The 20,964-nt window shown below is 45.8% G+C and overlaps 1 protein-coding gene across 1 annotated transcript in view; it reads right to left on the bottom strand.

Moving 5' to 3' along the window:
• The window catches only part of TNFRSF21 (TNF receptor superfamily member 21), a 64,388-nt gene that overhangs the window by 19,524 nt on the left and 23,900 nt on the right, over positions 1–20,964 (bottom strand). Inside the window, exons 3-4 of the mRNA XM_075269217.1 lie at positions 19,130–19,564; positions 7,464–7,729 (exon numbers count right to left, since the gene is read on the bottom strand). Of these exons, the coding sequence (XP_075125318.1) occupies positions 7,464–7,729; positions 19,130–19,564 (701 nt within the window). The remainder of the gene's footprint in view (positions 1–7,463; positions 7,730–19,129; positions 19,565–20,964) is intronic.

Here is a 20,964-nt window from a genome sequence, read left to right as displayed (position 1 = left end):
ACCTGGCTGACTGGCATCCCTGACAAAATAATGCATGAGATGGCGCTACAACTGCAGGCCAGTGGGTACGGATGATCGAGGTGGAGATATAGCTGGAAATTACTGACTGCTGTGGGTTTGGTGTCATACTATACATGAATATATACTATACATCATACAGTATAGGATCCATATGTGCTATGAACTGTATTACTTACGTTACTTTTGTTCTTCATGACTTATTTCACCGTGCAATTCTCATGAAGTGATGTCCACAGTGGGCGCACTACACGTACCGCTTACCTCTAATGACACCCGGGTCTAATTTTAGAAGATCAGATATATAGATTTTCTGCATGCGTCAGGTTTCCAGATACATCTGTGTATTGGGTTACTGATACAAGGAGACGCAAATACCATCAGCGGTGCACAACACATGCTGCACCACACCCTGGTACGGCCACACACTACGCCCGAGTTACCATCAGACGTCCCCCACCCTAGCTGACCCATGTATACTACAAGCTTGTAATAATATGATCATACAAATCTAGGTTTATATGACCGATGTATCTGCAGATCTGAGAAGACATAACATCCACTCCTCATCCGGTCAGAGAGGCCAGGAATCCACAGCCCTGTTTATAGAGTACACAGTGCAACGAAAATTACATTTATGACCTCGGAGGAGAGTATGCAGGGTCCATACTCATCAGGTCTACCATTATATAGGTACATATAGTCCATATTAAAGGTGGTGACCATCTATAATGGTGTGACTGAGACCAAACGAGGCCATATACCTGATACAGCTGCTGAAAGCTAGTCCTCCTGTTTTCCCCATATATATTCCAGAATAAATGTCCCCATAGTAAGTTTAAGCCCCTTTTGTATTTCAGTCCCTCATAAATATTAGTAGAAGACATGAATAAAGGAGACTTATATTTACAGAGGAGGGAGATGAAGCTGCAGGATTTCTCCTTCTGTGAGAGGGGAGGAGGAGCAGCCCATTATCTCATCATCTATTGCCTAGACTACTGCAACAAATTTCAATGTGGCTTTCCTTCGAACGTTCTTGTGCCGCACCCCAACCATCAATTCTACTGACCAAATAATCTACCTCGCCCCATGTTACTCTGCCAGTCCCTTCACTGACTATTGCTCCACAAATTAAATTCACATTATTAATACTGACATAAAAGGCTGTCCACAACCTCTCTCTCCATATATCTCCGACCCAATCTCCTGGTACCTCCCCATCCTCACAAGACCTCCTTGTGTCTCCCCCTTATCTGTTCTTCACACAACTGGCTCCAGGGCGTCCCCAAATACTCACTTGCTACCCTGACACACAAGACGATCCCCAACAATAGAAACCTTCAAGAGCAACCTGAAAAACCACCCCATCAGGAAAGTCTACAACCCTCAGTAACCCTGTTGCCACTAGGACAACATAAGAGAAACTTCAACTCTCATCTGTGGTCTCCATCCACCATCCTTTGTGGTCTGTAAGCCCTCGATGACAAGGTCCTCTTTCCTTCCAGTCACTCATTTTGTTTATGTGTGTTTGTCCAGTGACAAGTATCTCAGCTTAAACACTTCCTCCAGACACTTTCATGCCGTGACACGTCTTATTTAAGATCCTGCTGAACGCCTCAATTCCCAGACCCACCGCCTGTGTGTTTACCGTGGACATGATTATTTATAGATCATAGGCCGCTGGTCTTCTGCTTCATAAACATCACACCCTATGCCCAGAGCCAAGATCTCAGCCTCCGGGAGACATTGCAAGGTGCAAACATCATCTTCAAGACTAATTCCATCCAAGCCACACAAAGGAGGTGAGCAGAGGGCGTCACTACCTATCACTTCGTAGGAGCAAACAGAACCGAGGCCTCGGGATCTTCTCAGAATAGACGATTACACTTGTGATTTTTCTGACCTCAGCCCACCCCATTATGACGTGACTACAAATGCCTGTATACCCAAACTGTGGAAGGGCCGACTGTTTTTGGGTTTTTACATCATATTGGGGGTGAAGAGTAACAAAGGGTTCACGTTCACTTTCTTGGGAGGATCTACCCAGTCCTACATTACATGGACCACCTAATGGTATGAATGAGCGCTGTATGTTGGCGAAAATATACTAATATTCCCAGTTCGAGGTTGTGAGGACCTCAATAGCTCCTTCTATCTCAGGTTCCTAGACCACAGGTTAGGAGGGTGATATGGTGGACCTTAGGAACATTGGGTTTAGACTAGAGTTAGGCGAAGACTTGACCAACGTCAGACAACCCGGCTGCTATGGACAACCTCATATAAGAAGGTGGTAGTTACACGTTATATCCATAACAACCAGTCTTAAAACACAAGAAGAACATGGGGCGTCGCTGTTTTTGGCCTTCCCATTCTCAGTGGCTACCTCACCATGACCCCCATCCTAGAGACAGATGCAGGTCCCATGTGGAGGCATCTATGGCATAGCAATGGGAATCTCTCCTTAAAAGTCGTAGTCCTGAGTGACCGTAAAACAAGGGCAATGTCCTCCAGATTAGGGCTGTGTGCAGGATCTGGGCTGTCGTGGCTAGAGGTGTCGGGATGAGGCTCACGTCACTTCTAAGAATAAGCCGGGAAGGTTTGATTACAGTGTATTGGGAAATAGGAGCGCACACCACCACCCATTCATTATTCACAGCAATGAGGGGAGGGGGCTGCGCTCAGCACAACGCTGCTACTGCCCGGGAACAGTGCTGTCATGGCAGATAGCGACTGCCCGACCCTAGCTGATAATGGATTAACCCCAACAGTGCCAGAGTGAAAGCCATCAGGGCACATAACGGCCGGCCAACCCATCCGGATAATGGATTAACCCTACGAGTGCCAGAGTGGATACCATCAGTGCACATAGTGCCTGCCCAACCCATCAGGATAATGGATTAACCATACGAGTGCCAGAGTGGATGCCATCAAGGCACACAATGATGGCCCAACCCATCCAGATAATGGATTAACCCTACCAGTTCCAGAGTGGATGCCATCAGGGCACACAATGATGGCCCAACCCATCCAGATAATGGATTAACCCTACTAGTGCCAGAGTGGATGCCATCAAGGCACACAATGATGGCCCAACCCATCCAGATAATGGATTAACCCTACTAGTGCCAGAGTGGATGCCATCAAGGCACACAATGATGGCCCAACCCATCCAGATAATGGATTAACCCTACTAGTGCCAGAGTGGATGCCATCAAGGCACACAATGATGGCCCAACCCATCCGGATAATGGATTAACCCTACCAGTGCCAGAGTGGATGCCATCAGTGCACACTGCCTGCCCAACCCATCCGGATAATGGATTAACCCTACCAGTGCCAGAGTGGATGCCATCAGTGCACACAATGATGGCCCAACCCATCCTGATAATGGATTAACCCTACCAGTGCCAGAGCGGATACCATCAGTGCACACTGCCTGCCCAACCCATCAGGATAATGGATTAACCGTACCAGTGCCAGAGTGGATGCTATCAGGATACAGTGACAGCCCATCCCATCCTGATAATGGATTAACCCTATCAGTACCAGAATGGATGCGTCAGGGCACATAGTGACCGCCCAAGCCATCCTGATAATGGATTAACCGTACCAGTGCCAGAGTGGATGATATCAGGACATAGTGACAGCCTATCCCATCCTGATAATGGATTAACCCTATAAGTACCAGAGCAGATGCTGTCAGGTCACATAGTGACCACCCAACCCATCCTGATAATGGATTAACCTTACCAGTACCAATATGGATGCCATCAGAGCACAAAGTGACTGCCCAACCCATCCTGATAATGGATTAACCCTACCAGTGCCACAATAGAAACCATCAGATCAGATGGTGACTGCCCTAACCATTTGCATAATGGATTTACCCTACCAGTGCCGGACAAGATAATGCCAGGGTAGACCGTGGTGGCTGTAACCAGGTCCCATCCTGATGTATTAACACTTCCAGGGCCAAAGTGATGTCACCATAGCAGACAGTGACCGAGGTATATCCAGTACCAATCCCGATAATGTATTAACACTTCCAATGCCAGAGCAGATGCTGTCAGGGTATATCAGTGACTGCTGTATCCAGGATGCTAACAAAGTATTAACACTACAGGGACCAGAGCAGACGCCAGTGAGACAGATAGTGACCATTATACCCAGGACCAACCTAGATCATATATTAACCCTGCCATTGCCAGAGCAGAACTTGACTGGTAAAGGAACCTGAAGACCCACTTTGTACAAGGGAAGGACATTTCCGGACTTCAGAGTAGTCCAATAACTTGCCAATTACGTCTCAGAACCATCTGACGCTGCAGTTTTCGGAGTGTTTACTCAGCGTCAAGACTCCCCAAGCCCTCACCATCTCCTCTAAGAACAAGCCAGCGGCCTTGTCATGGTTGATAAGTGAAATGTGGCATGAAGGAGACGCCCGGGGCCACAGTGTGCCCTTCGCTAAAATAAAAATGATCTGGCTCCTGGCAGATGGGGACAAGTCACGAACATTAGACCGGAATATCTGTCTACCAGGTGATGTATAGAAAGTCAAATATGCAATGCCAAAGACAGAAATGTATAGATAGGACACTGGTTGTGTGTGGCGGACTATGTATTTACTACTACTACTACCACCATTGTTTTATTCCAGTAATACCACAGGATAGATCTTACGCCCTACAGTGGTGGACCCTTGGTCAACAGACCCCATCACCCAATACCCTGGAATTGAAAAGATATAATTTCACAACACAAGTTTTATAATCCCGTCATTTTCCATCCCTGAACTTAAAATTCTGCTGACCCAAGCTTCAGAAGAGCATATGTCCTAGCTGTTCTCTATTGATTCAGGGTCTTAATAGAGTACAGTCTACTGTACTAAGAGAGTATGAAGAGTCCATACCATATTTTATGTGGTTGTTGGAAAAAAAAAAAATGCATCTCCCATAATGCACTGCAACATAGGCAATGTATGATGGATTCTCACCATAGCCTATATCATGATGTAGCCAGAGTAATACAAAACAAATACGTCATCCTAAAGTTAATGAAATAACGGGTGTTGGAGCCCTACCAATTTGATGCTGGTGACCAATCTTAAAGGGGCATAGGTCACCACTATCACCATAGGATAGGAGGTAACTCGTGGACTGGCTGGGGTTAGACCCCATCAATAAGGAGAACGGGGGAGTTTTGCCCTCCATTCTGAATGGAGCAGTGGTTGGCACGTTGCACACAGCAGTCTATTCATTCCAATGGGAATGCCGGAGATATGGGAAGTACAGGGCTTGCCCATCTCTGGTGCTCCAACTAAAATGAATGGAGCAATGCATAGGCCATCTTGAACTCTACTCCATGGGACAAAACTTGTTCTCTTGATCGGTGGGGGTCTGATGGGTTGGACTCCTATGGAAAGGAGACAGCTTATTAAGATGGAAAAACTCCTTTAAGAATAGGTCATCAATTATATTGTCCAGGAAAACTCATTTAAGACTACAATATATATAGTCTGAGAGATCCCTGTAAACTGATGTGACCTCATTTATATTCAATGAACAATGCCTGTGTGAAGTTGAAGGTAAATGGCACTGGATAAGCCAGGTATATGGAGCGTGACGGGAAACTGCTTCGCGCCGAACACAAATCAGAACAATAAAGGCTTAATGACCAACGTCCCACCGATCTATTAGGAGACTCCACAGCTGCCGTCTCCACCGAAATCACCTCCCGACGGGTATCACTTGGGTACACTGAATGAAGAGGCGGCTTCCGAGAAGCTACAGTGACTTTTTGGAATTTACAAATTCTCTATAATGTGGCAGACCTGTCCGATACAGAATATAGAATATCTGAGCACATTAAAAGGGATTCTACCATTAAAATCACATTTTTTTGTCCCTAACACGTAGGAATAGCCTTAAGAAAGGCTATTCTCTCTGTGCCGCCGTTAGGTAGAAATCCCGGTTTTCGTCTGTATGCAAAGGAGTTCTCTCGCAGCACTCGGGGCGTCCCCAATGCTGCAAGAGAACTCTCCAGCGACGCCTCCATCTTCTTCAGGAACAGCCTCTTCTTTGGTGTCTTCTTTCGGAGCTGGGTTTCAATCTTCTAGGTCTCGGGCAGAGCCGACTACGCATGCCTGGGGAACAAGAAAATGGTCGTTTACACAGTAAGTGGAATAAACGGCCATTTTCTTGTGGCCGCTTACACAGTAAGCTAGTGCAAGCGGCCATTTTCTTGTGGTCTAGGCATGCGTAGTCGGCTCTGCCTGAGGCCTAGAAGATTGAACCCCAACTCCGGAAGAAGATGCCGAAGAAGAGGCCGTTCCTGAAGAAGATGGAGGCGTCGCTGGAGAGTTCTCTTGCAGCATTGGGGACGCCCCCAGTGCTATTTGAGCGCTTGGGACCACCCCTAGTGCTGCGAGAGAACTCATTTGCATACAGACAAAAACCGGGATGGAGAAGACATCTGAAGGTAGGAGAAGAATAGCCTTTATTAAGACTATTCCTACATGTTAGTGAGAAAAAAAAAAAAAATAATGTGATTTTTAAAGGGGTTTCCAGTGTTGTAACATGGACGAACTGGTCATCAATATCAGATCGTTGGGTCTGACACTTGGACCCTGCACCGATCAGCTGATACGAGCAAGCCTAGATCCACAGATGATCTGTGCTTAGCTCTCCAAGATAGTGGGAACAACCTCCCTGTCAAGATCCTTCAAAAAAAATGTCCTCAAGTACCGAGAAGAATAGGTGGAAGGTAAAGGACAGGAGTCACACCAAATATTGATGGGATTTAGATTTCTCAGTTTTTGTGACAAACCTGACAACCTCACCAGCAGGCAACCATCAACATCATGAGCTCAAGACATTCAGGGATTGCTGTGTAAAGGAAGGATCAGATCTTTCCACGAATGTGCTATAACTGGAGCAGGAGGAGCTATTTCTGTGAGGACACCATCAGGACACTATGTGACGCCGTGTATCACACAGGTTATTATTTATACATGGTTATAGTCAGCATCCCTGAATACACGCTGCAAGAGCACCAACCCAGAATGAAGACGTCTGTCATGGTAAAACAATGATTTGCAGTAAGGCCCTGTGCGTCAAAATGGATGCAAGCCAAATATTCCAACTTTTTGTGAAACCCCCACCCCCTTATATTAAACCTTTTGCTCTCCTGTGCCTGATGATGTTATATCCACAGTGATGACATTGGTGACGTCCATACGTACATGGTGACTTATGACAATAAGAGTAACAGAGACCCGACAGAGAACAAGGGAATACACAAGGCACCATATAATGGTGGTGTCCCTAGGAGAGGTCCCAGGAATAGCATGCCTTAATGGAGAACATGTCTGACAGGTTTGTCTCCTAATCTAAGTGTCTAGGTCTGAATGTGAAGGTGTTCATACAGTAGTAGTAAGGTCACGCTACCTGCACGGTGTCCTCCATGAGGCCACGGATCTTCTCCACCACGTCATTCCTTCGGTGTTGACGTAAAGCACTGATAAGCATGGCCAGGCTGGCTTCAGGTCCTCGTATAGTCCAGTGCTGTAAGGCTGCATAGGCTCGCTCGTGATCCGCTGTGTAGCCATTGGAAAACGCTGCCACCTCGTGCTCATTGGCATTGCAAAGGAACTGATAGATATCCTGCCACTGGCTGCCAACCTGAGCTGCTACCAACTTGAGAATGTCAATACCTGCAGGAAGAATAAAAAAAGATGGTCAGTACGGTGGTGAGCAGCAGCTAAGGGTGCATGCACACTGAGTAACGCCGGGCGTGTATGAGAGCCGTACACGCCGGCATTACAGCAGACTGCCGAACACTTCCCATTCACTTCAATGGGAGCGCTCGTAACAGCGGCGTTTACGAGCGCTCCCATTGAAGTGAATGGGAAGTGTTCGGCAGCCCTGCTGTAACGCCGGCGTGTACGGCTCTCATACACGCCCGGCGTTACGTAGTGTGCATGCACCCTAATGCTACCCCTGTGCTCCAAGTGATAATCATGTGACATCCCTCCTAATTCAAGTCCCCCAAACCTCCCACATAAGTGGGAATAAGGAGATGCCCAATGAGGAGCCTCGGTTCCTGTTGAAAATTTCAGGTTCCTGTAGATGCCCTTAGCAGCCCCTGCTGATTCAGTGGTCGGTGCAGATCTGAGCTCACACCTTCGTGCAGCCCCTGCAGATTCAGTGCTTTGTGCAGAACTGAGCTCACACCTTCGTGCAGCCCCTGCAGATTCAGTGCTTTGTGCAGAACTGAGCTCACTCCCCCAAGCACTCCCTTCAGACTTCAGAGCTGAACTCCCCTTCAAGCACGCCCTTAAATAATGTGTAGTTGTTCAAGTATCAATCTGTACACTGATGCTTAGAATAAGAGATAAACTTCCATTCTAAAGCGTTTATACTTGCAATTCTTTGTACTAATGGTATATCCATTAGGATCTGCCTCTGCTGTCCCATCCATAATAGTTCTCTCTGTTCCGGTCTCTGTTCCAAAGATCATAGCCCCTTTAAGGCTACGGCCTGATGGTGACTTTGGTTGCACCATATCATTTTGCATACAAATCACATGACCGAAAAGCACGTGCAAATTCAGATAGAACAAAACAAAACCCTAAGGTCACATTGCGACATCACAAGTAATGATTGTTAATGTGATCTAGTTATCACATGCAACTGCTACACTGCAAAAATAAAAAGAAAAACACTGCTGATTACTTTTGATTATAGATCAGGATCAATGTAAAACCAGTACGACTGTGACTTACTGACAATGCAACAGTAAGTTGGCATCAAATCTCAGACATTTTATTAGCCACATGACTTGATGTTGTGCGACCACGTTATCCATGACTCCCTAATGTCTGACAGATTGGAGAAATGAATCTGTTTTAAAGTGTACCTCCAGTTACAAACAACTTTGCATAAAAGAAAAGTACAGGGGGAAATTTTTTTAAAAAATACATTTTGTAATGTTTCTTATAAAATAAATCTGTTTTCATCTCCACTAATTTAGTCTATGAAGAAACAAGGAGGGGGATGAAAGAGACACTCACATAATTACCGCTGTTCCTTGTTTTTTTAACACTGCTAAGTTGTAAAGAAGAGGCTGCTGGTACACAGAATGAGGAAATAATTAACCAGCCAGCAGGAGAACTCCACTCCTCCCCTCTCTTCTCCGTAGAGCTCTAAGTATGAGGCGGAATATGGGGATGGCTATAAGGAGCAGGAGAACAGCTTAATAAGTGCAGAAGGAAACAGATCTCCTTAAGATATATTACAATGGTTCTTCTAGTTAAATGTATTATTCACTTATGAAAAGTTGATTATAACTAGAGGTACACTTTGAGGTATGATTCAGCTGTGATTTTTGTGCAATTAAGGGTTTGCCCAGGGGCATAGCTATAGGGAGTCCTGAGGTAGCAATTGACTCAACATTACGTTGGGCACAGAAGGTTCAAGATATATAACAGGTTTGCCAAACCCAGAGTTATTTTCTACACATTTCTTCTACGGAGAAGGGGAAGAGGAGGGGTAAGCTGCTGGAAAAGACATACACACTGGTACTCGGACACTCCTGTATATTCAAGATATAACTGTACCACTGCATGAAAAAAAATCCTACTAATATTATAAGTGTGAAAGTTTGGATGTGTGTTACTCTATCAGGCAAAAAACAGCTGAAAGTATTTGGATGAAATTTGGCACATACATAGTTTTTAACCTGGGTTAACACGTAGCCTACTTTTTATCCCGGTAAATGACATGGCTTCACGACGGTTATGAATTTATGTTCACATACTATATTACACTGCACTTGGCAGCAGCTTATCTCAACTTCTGATAAAGCCAGGTCTGTTATCTCTATATGTAAACACACAGCTAACTCTTGAGCCCATTCTGTACAAGCATTTGCATATTATCTGATCTGCTCCAGACAGTGCTGACACACTGGATGGGAAAACACCTTTAATCCAAATTGTCAGTTTGCCAATTTTAAACATGATGGGGAAAAAAAAAAAAAAACTAATTTGTCACAAAATTCTAAAACAAGGAGAGCTATGAAGATAGCCAGAAGTTCTCCTCAAATGGAGCTGAGGGAGATCATCTATGCCAACAACACACTCGTTAAATGGCGTCCCAGTGAGTTGTTGAGATGCCGAAACAATCACAGGCACAGCGTGAGGAACGAGTTCCGCCACAGGCCAACTTGACAGCTGCCGAAACGCCGAAGTAGGCGGATCATCAACATCAACAACAAGCTCATTACTGTATATGGCGTCCCAGGCAGCTGCTGAGATGCTGGAACAATCACAGGCACAACACAAGGAACGAGTTCAGCCACAGGCCTAAACGCCGGACCATCAACGTCAACAACATGCTCATTATATGGTGTCCCAGCAAGCTACTCAGATACTGGAACAATCACAGGCACGGCGTAAGGAACAAGTTCAGCAGCAGGACAGCTTGAGAGCTGCCAAAACGCCGGAGCAGGCGAACCATCGACGGAAGCAATTTGCTGAATATAGGCGGATCATTGACGCTAACATATTTCTGTAAATATGGAGACAGACTATGTAAATAAACAGTCTGAGTGAAGACAAGGAGAAGGAACACAGCCTAATAAGTGGAGAAGGAAACAGATTTATTTATTAAGACATATTACAAAGTTTCCTCTCTTCATCTGTACTATTCATTTACGTAGCATGGTTTTATAAGACGTTAAATACAAAGAAGCTAATACTGCCCCCATCCGCAGTTCATACATTGCCATCGATACTGCTATAGTGTCCATCTCCCAACATCCTAAAAACCCAACCTCTTCATAACCCCCCCATGTCATGACGCTAAACACCAGTCTATTTCTGCTCAGGGTTCATGTGTTTCCATGCAGAGAATGAGCCTGCCGTCCGTCCTGAGGCTCCGGAGCTTTCCTGCTGCCATGAACAAGAATAATTGGATGGCTTCAATTAAAGAGAGTACGGCGAAAGAATCGTACAACGCACCCCCGGGGTGTTATATGCCCATTATGAATTATACGAAAAAGGACAGGCTGAACGTTGGAGACTTAGCAGTACTTAGCAGTGTAAATTGGGTCCAAACCGTAACAAATTCACACAATGCCTTCCATAAAAGGAGCCACCGCCACGATTTGCAGCGTGCCAAGAGTCCAGGTCGGGACAAACAGAGAATAGTGCAAGGGAAAGCCACAGCCATTCAGAGGGTCTCCATTGATGGCTGGGGTTTGATAGAGAGGGGTCCTAAGAGAAGACCTCTGCCCTACATGATGTCCATATGCTACACTAGGGTATAAGGACATGGGGCTGCTTCACAAAACGAATGCACAACCAAAAGTTTTTATGTTCAAAAATTTTTCCAAAAAATATGATTAAAGCAAACAAACCAAAAAACCCTGCAAATATTAGGATTCTCACCCTGGTCACGATAGGTCGACAGCCCCTGCTACTTTCCAACTGCCTACACTTAAGGGTGGGTCAGAAGCCATGTTGCAGAGTTAAAAGAGTTGTACAAGATCAAAGAAACTTGGTGTTGTTTTTGCATGACAGTGCCACACCTGCCCTTTGTTTGTCCCTGGTATTGCAGTTTGGCACTTTTGAGGTGAATAATGCAGAGTTGCAATACCATACACAGCCAGTAGACAGATATGGCGCTCTTTTGGGTGGGGGGGGCACAGGTTGGTCCACCGTTTCATTCATTTCATTAGCACTTTAGCTATCAGTAGTTGACCCGCTGAAATGAATGGAGCAGAGATGAGCCCCTTTAACTTGAGCCCCTGGGCAGGGAGCAAACACACCCTTATGCTTGTGCAGTCAGACCTCCTCCATCCTGTGACGAGGAGAACAACAGACATTATAGACAGCAGTGTGAACTTGCCCTTAGAGGTCAGAGCCCCAACAATCAGATATCCATTGTCTATTCTATGGATCCTGAGAAGGGGGTGACTGCAGCCATTGACCTAATGTATGCACGCCCCTCCTGGATGTATGGACCCCATTATACTGTAAATCCCATCTTATGACCCATACTAGCAGCATTATAGCAACGTCCGGTACTGTTAGTTCGGATCATTAGACCCACAGTCTGGACAGAATTTGAGGCCGTAATATGGTCCATATAATGTGGACACATTCATAGTAACATACCTGCTCTTGGACTGAGCTACATGAACCCATGGCTGATATCTGCAGAAGGCTGAGAAGAAGAAGACATCTCGGCTACATTCTGATTGTCATGCAGATTTGCTTTATAACCTAAGGACTCGAAAGCTTATGAGGTTCTCTCCACTCTCAGCACAGAATCCTATAAATTATTTCCTACTTTATCCTTGTTTCACCCCAGAAATCCCATTAAACTTTAAAATGGGCATTCATGAAAATCCAACCATCACTGCAAAATCTGCTGCAAAGAAGATGCCTGCTCCTCCGCCGTATTGATAACAGCCCTATCCATCCAATATTCTCCCTCTGCACCCAAAAGGATTTCAGGAGAATACGGGATGACAAAATGTGCATGGTAGTGTCCTGGCTCTAGGTGATGGCAGATGTTAGGGGTAAGAGAGCCCGGGGAGATGTGCCGAACCTGGCCGCTCCCTTCAGCCACTGCCAGAGGTGCAATTCAAGAATGGCGCTCAAAGAAGAAATTTTGGGGGAGATTGTGAGGTCACGTCCACCTTTTGTAGGTATTTTATACCACCTTTTTATGACGTGGACCATTGGTGTACAGACGACACCCCTTTTTTGGGGGCATGACACATATAAAATGACAGACAGACCGATGCAGAAGATTCTTCCATTATACCTTTTTTCGGTAGTCTTACCGATTTTCTAGTAGAGTAGGTATTTAAGGGGTATGTCTACCTTAAACGGTCTTTCCCAGGGTTATGATTTTTAGATCCTACCCTCAAAATAGGCCATAAATACCTTCTCAGGTATACGGAGCCACTTTTGACTGCAATGAGCATTGATCTGCAGCAATGGCACCCACTCACTATACTAGAGATGGCGTTCCGTACAGCTGATCGGTCTGGGGGCTGGCCGTTGACCCTCACTGATCAGGAATTTATGGCTTATCCTGGGAATAGGCCACAAAAAGCTCTAAAGGGGTTGTCCAGGAGAACTAGTTTTTGGGCAATGAGGGTGGGAAGGTGAAAAATAACACAAACCCCTGCTTCGAGGTTTTGTTTTGGGGTAAGTCCCTACCGCACGTGACTCAAAGCCAATCAGCAGGCTATGTAAGGGAAACGGGACATCGCTCGCATACGTCACCTGTGATGTCCCGTGTCCTTTCCCTAGGCTACCGATTGGCCTCAGCTGGAACAAAACCCCGCGGCAGGAGGATAGAGCTAAAATGGGAGACACCAGAGTACTGAAGACAGGAGAGTATGTTTTTTTTATTTAGTTTTTTTTTACCTTCCCCTGCCTCATGGCCATAAATGGCTTATCCAGGATAACCCCATTAAGTATTGTCCCGGTAAACAACTAAATTATCTCCTGATTTCAGTGTATTTTTTATTCGGTATCTGAGGAGACAGTCGATGTTCTCTGTTTTTGAACACAAGGTCGGAGGAGTCACTTCTGGGAAATGACAGAACACATACAGGAACCTGGTCCGCACAAACCTCATCTATCAGATTATGCGGCCGCTGGAAGTATCTGGACTGATACTCATTCAAGGTTTAAGCCAAATTGCTTGATTTATTGGCCGCCTCGAAGGAAAAAAACAAACTGTAAATGTCAAAGCAAGACGTGAGCGGAGCGCTCCTCTACCGTCATGTGTAATAGTCTCATCGACATAGCGAGCTCTCCGGGCTGATGCAATGGTCTGCAGTAGGGGCGTAGCTATAGGGGGAGCCATTACTGGGCCCTAGAGTCCCTGGAGACCTAAAGGCCACATCTACAACATAAGCCGACATCAGAATTATCGTTCTAACATGGCAAGTGGGGTGAAATTTTGCATTGTGGCCGAAGAGCTTCAAGTTATACCTCCTGCCTGAGACCACATAATCTACCGCAATATTAAGGGCAGGGGCGTGGGCCATTGCATTTGAAATTATTGATTAAAATTAACAGGCTGGTTTCAGTCAGAATTTGGAGCGCATTTTGAGGAGGGATCCTTCTCAAATTCAGTGCCAAATTCCTGTGTGTGAACATATCATTAGGGTGCCCATATACCGTGGATGGTTGCCCGCTGAGCATGCATGTCTTGTCAATGAGGAAAGGGGAATAAGCCACTAACGCAAACCTCTCATGCCAGTTTATCTCCTCAACATGTCTGACCAGTTTCAGACCAGGTTTTCCAGGCTTACTCATCGACTGAAGACCATCGTCAGGGGTCCGACACCCGAGACCCCCCACTGATCAGTCGTTTGAAGAGGCTGCACTACTTACCAAGAAACAGCAGAGTGTATTGTATGGCAGTTCAGCTGTGAACGGGCCACAGGCTAGGAGACCGATGAATGTGACGTCACATGGCCTGTGAAGTAGAATTGGCTGCTCCTGCTTCAAACTGCTGATCTGCAGGGGTCCCAGGTGTAGGACTCCCGCTGATCTCATGACCTACCCTAAGCATAGACAATCAAACAGATTTTTAGCCCCAAATTGTTTTTTCATACTGATGGACCCCACACAGATCAGTTGCTTCAGTAGCCTCCGTGTGCTGAAGCGACTAGTGGAAGTCAGCGAGGTCCTATTGAGGTATTAGGAGTGGCGTTGCAATTCCTTGGAAGCACCACTGTGCCGTGGACCGAGCTGCTGCAACGATCCTATGACTTGTATAGGGAAAGTATTGCACAAGCTTCCCGTCCACTGCTGTGTGTGTTATCAGGGAGGGGGGTGGGAGTGTCCCACGCTTGCAGATCACAAAGCAATGACTAATCCTGTCTTCTAATAAAGCGATATGAGGGCAGTAAATCCCTTTCATAAATCCTGGAAAACCCCTTTAAGGGTCCGCGCTGTACAAATCTATAAAATATGACATCCATAGATGCACAGTAACAACAAGGTTTTCAGTCTCTCAATGTGAACAAGACTGACGACAGGCAGAGATCTCGAAAACAAGCGAAACGTGAAATATATTAAAAAGATTACATGAAACCAGAAAGACCCCTGACCCTTTATGGGGGACAAGAACATGGCTGATCTAATAGGAGAGAGAAAGCGCCCCAGACCATGACACAGAAGTCACTTTCTCTGGGAATTTCCTGAGATTGGTGCCCTCTGAATCACGCGCCCATACATCCGTAACCTCAAATAGCAATGCACACCCACATCTAAAGGGCCGCGCAGCTGGTTCAGACCTGTTCTACCCACGCCATGCACATACCCGGCTAATAGGCCGAAATGAATGCATGGGCGCTCATAAGCCGCCGGCCCCGGGGGAAATCTAGGCACAAATGAATGTTATGTTATAGCTATTACACACCATAAATCCTGCCAGAGAGCTGACAAATGACACACGTCTCTAATAATGAGGGACAGAGGGGGCTCTGCTTAATATTCAGCACCAGTCCCCCCGGGCACAGGGCCGTGCAGACACAATGGATTATACCAGGCAGTCTATTCTACAGAAAAATTCCTAGAATCCTGCCCAACCTTCAATTTTGGCTAAGGCCTTATTCACACACATGACGGACACATTTAGAACACATATGGGGCGATTGATGAAGAATGGCGTTTTCATATCTCCTGCGCTGGCAGAGAACGCGCCTGGAGTGAAGGCTACGCTAGTCGATAGCAGATGTAGATTTCCGACATCATTAAAGGCAGTTTTTCGCCCCTTTTTTGTGAAAGTAGGCGGTATCACAAAACCGTAATCATTTAGTAACTTATGGTATGGTATGGTAGAAATCTAATAAAAATTAATAATAAACCTCTCCCACGGGGCAAACGGTCTAATGCTAGGTTCGCACTAGCGTTCGGGTTTCCGTTTTACGGGTCTACTTGGGAGGCCCAAAAACAGAAACCCCATCGGCTTAAAAAGCGGTTAATCACCAGGTTCCGCACAAGTCGGTGTATTTTTTCGCCTCCCATGCATTTCAATGAGATTTCGCAAGAGGAATCCACCCGAAGAACGAGCAGGACGCTTATTTTTCCTCTAGTCGGGAAAAAATAAAAATTAAAAAAAAAAAAAAAAAAAAAAAAAAATCAGCTACTGCCTCCCACTGAAATGAATGGGTGGTGGATTTTGGGCAGAATTTGTGGTGGAGTGCAGCTTTATAGGTCAGGAGCAAAACACAAAATGAAAACCGTGCTGTGATTGGTCGCTATGAGCAAATAATAAATTTGGCCCAAAGTGTCTATTTAGGGCAGGTTCACAATGCAGAATATTAAGAGGAATAAGGGCGGAGGCTGTTGCCGATTGTGGGGCAGAATCCACCCCATAATTTGTGGCAATTTCAGGGACCCCTCAATAGACTCATCAGCGAGGGTCCTGGATTTCGGACCTGCGCCAATCTGATATTATTGACGTAAGAATATAGTCTTAAGTATCTGACAGCAAGCAGAGATCTTACAAAACAGTGGCAAACTGCAAGGTTACAAAAGTAGCTAAACGTTTCATTATACTTTATATGCACAAGATTGGAAAATCCCTTTAAATGCGACCTAAGCACTGCTGGGTCAAGCATTCAGGATTTTATGGCAATGCCAAAAATGGAGACCCCTACCAAACAGTGACTCCCGCACAGACCATGATGGGATCAAATTCAGATTGCTCCTGTGGTTAATCCCCATGCTATTGCACTTCTGCAGCCCTGTTGGTGCCAGTGTCAGTCTTCACTGTAGTTCTGGCATTCTATTTATGAACCAGGAGGATCAGAATGAGCACCGTCTAGATGTGCTCACAAAGGACGGTGTCTGAAGCGGTCCATGCTTGTTATTTGCATCTCGGGCATCTTGCTCTAACAGAAAGGGTTAAGCTCCCTGACAGAGAATTCAATGCTGCAGAAGGTTAGAAGACAATTGTCGATCTATCGGGCAGAGTTCCTCCATTTCTGAAGATACGGTGCCGCTGTATAGCCTACTGCCTGGCATTTCCATGGTAACCGCAGAAAGGATTATATATTTTTCTTAAATTGCCCACTTATTCTAAGAGTTTCCAAAATAGTAACGCTCTCCGAGCCGCGTTTTCTGCAAGGACAATCTCACGAAAAAGACCGCACAGATAGAAGACGTCTCCAAAGAACAGCCCTGAACGGCGGATGAACGCTGCTCGTGCCCATTAACCCTTGACACTCTTTTTAGGATTGTGGTTTCATGATCCCTGGAGTCGTATTATCGCCGTTCACGGTCGTGTTGGCCCCGAGAACATGGGGGCCAAGTCTGTATATCCTATTGTAAAGGCCATATATAAGGCCTTAGGTCAGGGATAGGGAACCTTTGGCTCTCCAGCTGCTGTGAAACTACAACTCCCAGCATGCTCCATTCACTTTCATGGGAGTTCTAAGAACAGCAGAGCAAGTATGCATGCTGGGAGTTGTAGTTTTGCAACAGCTGGAGAGCCGTACGTTCCCTACCCCTGCCTTAGAGGGTCCGTGCCCAGAACACAGCCCGCAGATAGGTTGGGGTCACCTGAAACAAAATCTGCGAATCGATGTCTCCATTTCCAAGGTATTCCTGTTTTGTCAATATGCAAATTAGCTCTTTGAAGCAAAGACAACATCCTCAAGCTCATTTACATATTGACAAAACAGCGATATGTCGGCAACGGAGGCATGGATTCACAAGTGGAAAACACTACTGGATTCAGGTGACCCTAACCTATCCAGGGGTGAACCTAGCTTTTATGCCGCCTGAGGCGGACGACAGAAAGGGGGTGGGGAAGAACGAAGGGGGCGGGGCAGAGCAGACGGGGCAGCATTAGCAGGCAGAGAGCAGGCCTGAGCTCTGCCTGAGTGTGAGTGGAGGCCGTTGGAGCGTCCACAGGGCCTCCCCAATCCACCGCTCGCTTCCCATGCCGGGCTGCCGAGACAGTGATGCTAAGCCAGTCCAGGACAGCCGCCCTCCCCCGGGGGCCTGGCATAGCGCCGCCTGAAGCAGTCGCTTCAGGTCGTCTCATTGGAGGTGCGGCACTGAACCTATCTATCAGCAGGGTTGGGTTCCTATCTTGAGGGCTTGGTGACACTCCCTTTAAGGATGCGGATAAGCATTGCTCTGAAGGTAGAAAAGCTCACTACTCACTTTATCCAAAGGAGCATGCTCAGATACCCGACAGAAAAACCTCTGTAAGCTGCCGTGTAAAGTCAAAGGCACATGGAGGTTCAACCCCATGCACCTTTATACAAAACTAAGATATATTCAAGTGCATGAATCCTAAGACAAACTTACCCCATTGCATAAGGTTGCACAAAGCAAACAATCATGTCGCCACCCGGCCCTCATATCTATGGATTTAAGGTAAGACCTCAGACACAATACCTGTCAAAACACCCATATTTTTCAGCACAACTTCAGTAACTCAATAAAAGCACCCTACTACAACTTTAGCACTGGTCCTGAATGGGGCCCAAGGTACGCCCACAACCATCATACCACTTTAACAGAAAACACTGCCCGATATGTATATTTTTTTGCTAGAAATAAGAGACATAAGTGCGGGGTCCTGTTAAGCTGCTACTTCACCCATCCAGTGATGTCATCAGATTCACTTTTCCTGTCATTAAGGATTAATCTATTAATTATACCACAGTTATCAGGCCGCTGTGATCGCACCTCGCTAATGAACATTACATTACACAAGGCATTAGTCAATTAGCTGGAGAAGTGAATGTACAAAGAGCACGCTGATACAGATATACGGAAAGAGCGCCCCCTATATTAAAAAAAATATGTAAAATTCCAAAAATTTATAGAAGCTGGTGTAACATATTTCTATAGTCCCAGCTTTCTACAAGATCATGGTACTCATCTATCTACAAGCATTGACCACCAACAGCAAAAGAGACAACTTAGGCTTCAGTTACAAATCTACTTGTGTTGGTCTGTATCTTGGAAAGGTCATGGACAACCCAAACACCCCCCTGTTGACCTTCATTTGAGCACCAATCGAGACCAAGACCACCTTCATACTACTGTACTCACCATGTCCATTGCAGTAGTAGATCCACTTTTCCCTGTTCTGAGTTAATGCAGTAGACTTCTTGAAGCCAGCTTTCTCCACAATGGAGCTCGGATCCTGCTTTGGTCCTTTTTTCAGTGTGCGTGAACTTTTCCTGACGCTGCAGACCACGATGATCACAAGTACCAGCAAAAGAAAAAGTACAATCATCCAAGGTAAGTGCTCATTGATGTCAAAGTGGTGGGGAACTTGACGTGGAGGTCCTCTTTTAGTGGTCTTAAAAATGGTGTTCTTGATTCCTTCACCACCTTTTCCTGATACACCAGGTTGCTGAAGATCTGTCACCTGGGGTTGCCCTCGGTCCGGAGTCTGCAGCTGGTGTCCCATGCCCTGATCTTCCGTCATGTTCAAGTATTTTGTTCCATTCTTTTCAGTTTCGTTGTAAACATCTGTCGGCTCTGAAAGACAAGGAAGAGAAGACGACACTGTTGATTTTAGGAATAAAGAAGGAGGACTAACTTTCCAAGGAGATTCACAAGTCTTACAATACTCAACGTCTTGGAACCTCGGAAGGTTGATGTTCTCCAAGACGACACTGACTTTAGGCATACAGAAGCAAGACTAACTTCTCCTGGGCATTCACAGAGCCCTACAAAGCTCAAGCTCAAATTCTTGGAACCTCGAAAACTTGACGTTCTACAGAAAGACCAACCTCCAAGTGACGGCTCCGTATAGAAAGCCATGGATGTCCCGGCAAGGCGTAGATATTCCTAAATCTGAACTCACATACAACCTCCTTGTCGAGTTCCTCTGTGACATCACATATTTATTCTGGCAGGAACCTATGCCTTCTACCAGCTCAGACAAGTGATCAGTAAACCGCACACCTGCTGCTCGGAAAATTAGGAAACCAGAAGTGAACGTCAAAAAAAAAAAAAAAAAGCAAAGTGCAGATGAAGTAGATCTTTGTGTAGATGCACAGGCGGTGAAGGAGAACTTGGAAACCTTTCCCCATTAGCTTTCCATCTTAAACATTAGCCATCCACCTGGCACGAAACCCTCACAGAACTTCCTAATTACCCGAGCTGAATTAATGACTAGCGGAATGGGTAATTAAACTCGACCCAGAATGAACAGATTTATAGTTTTGTTGATTTAACCTTAGTTTACCTGAGAAGAAATTTAAAGGGGAAGTCGTGTCAAAAAGAATTTTCTGAAAGGTCACAGATCTAGGAGAGGAGATTACACTGGTGGAGTCTGTGACCCCAGATGGGCAGTCATTTCCAGAATCAAATGGTCTAAAAATCTAAACCCCTTTGGCACTGCTTGGAGACTTGTTATGTTGGCGTGTCAGCAGCCCCATTGATGAAGTGAATGGCAATACTCAGTTATCGATTCATTCCTTTGTTTTCAGGAGGAATAACACAGTAATGGCACAATGCCGAGCTCTAGTAAAAGATGGCTGAAGGGGTCCAGCTCACATCGTAGGGAGCAGCAATGACACCGTTCACACAGGTAGTAGATTTCAAGTCCAGGGGTGTTTTATTTGGTGGCTTCTGCATAAAAACACAGTGCAAACAAAACCTAAGCCTGCCCGGCTCTAACTGTACACCAGGATACCTCTGTAGCCTAGAGCAGGTCAAACAAACATGTCACCCAAGTGCGGTGACCAAACTGTACAGACTGTCTCAGGGCGGCTTTCTCTCACTCCGACACCTCCTTTTACCAGACTTCCTTCACCAATAATGAATATCAGCAAGCCTCACCTGGGAGCACTTGGGACTAGGGAATAAACCTGTAGTGGACTACGAGTCTGGACAGAGACTCCCACTGCCAACCTGCACTCCAGTCCAAAAAA

This window comes from Leptodactylus fuscus, chromosome 3, assembly GCF_031893055.1.
Source record: "Leptodactylus fuscus isolate aLepFus1 chromosome 3, aLepFus1.hap2, whole genome shotgun sequence".
Lineage (NCBI taxonomy): Eukaryota > Metazoa > Chordata > Amphibia > Anura > Leptodactylidae > Leptodactylus > Leptodactylus fuscus.
Note: the sequence above shows the minus strand (reverse complement) of the source record. Positions and strands in the feature narration are given on the sequence as shown.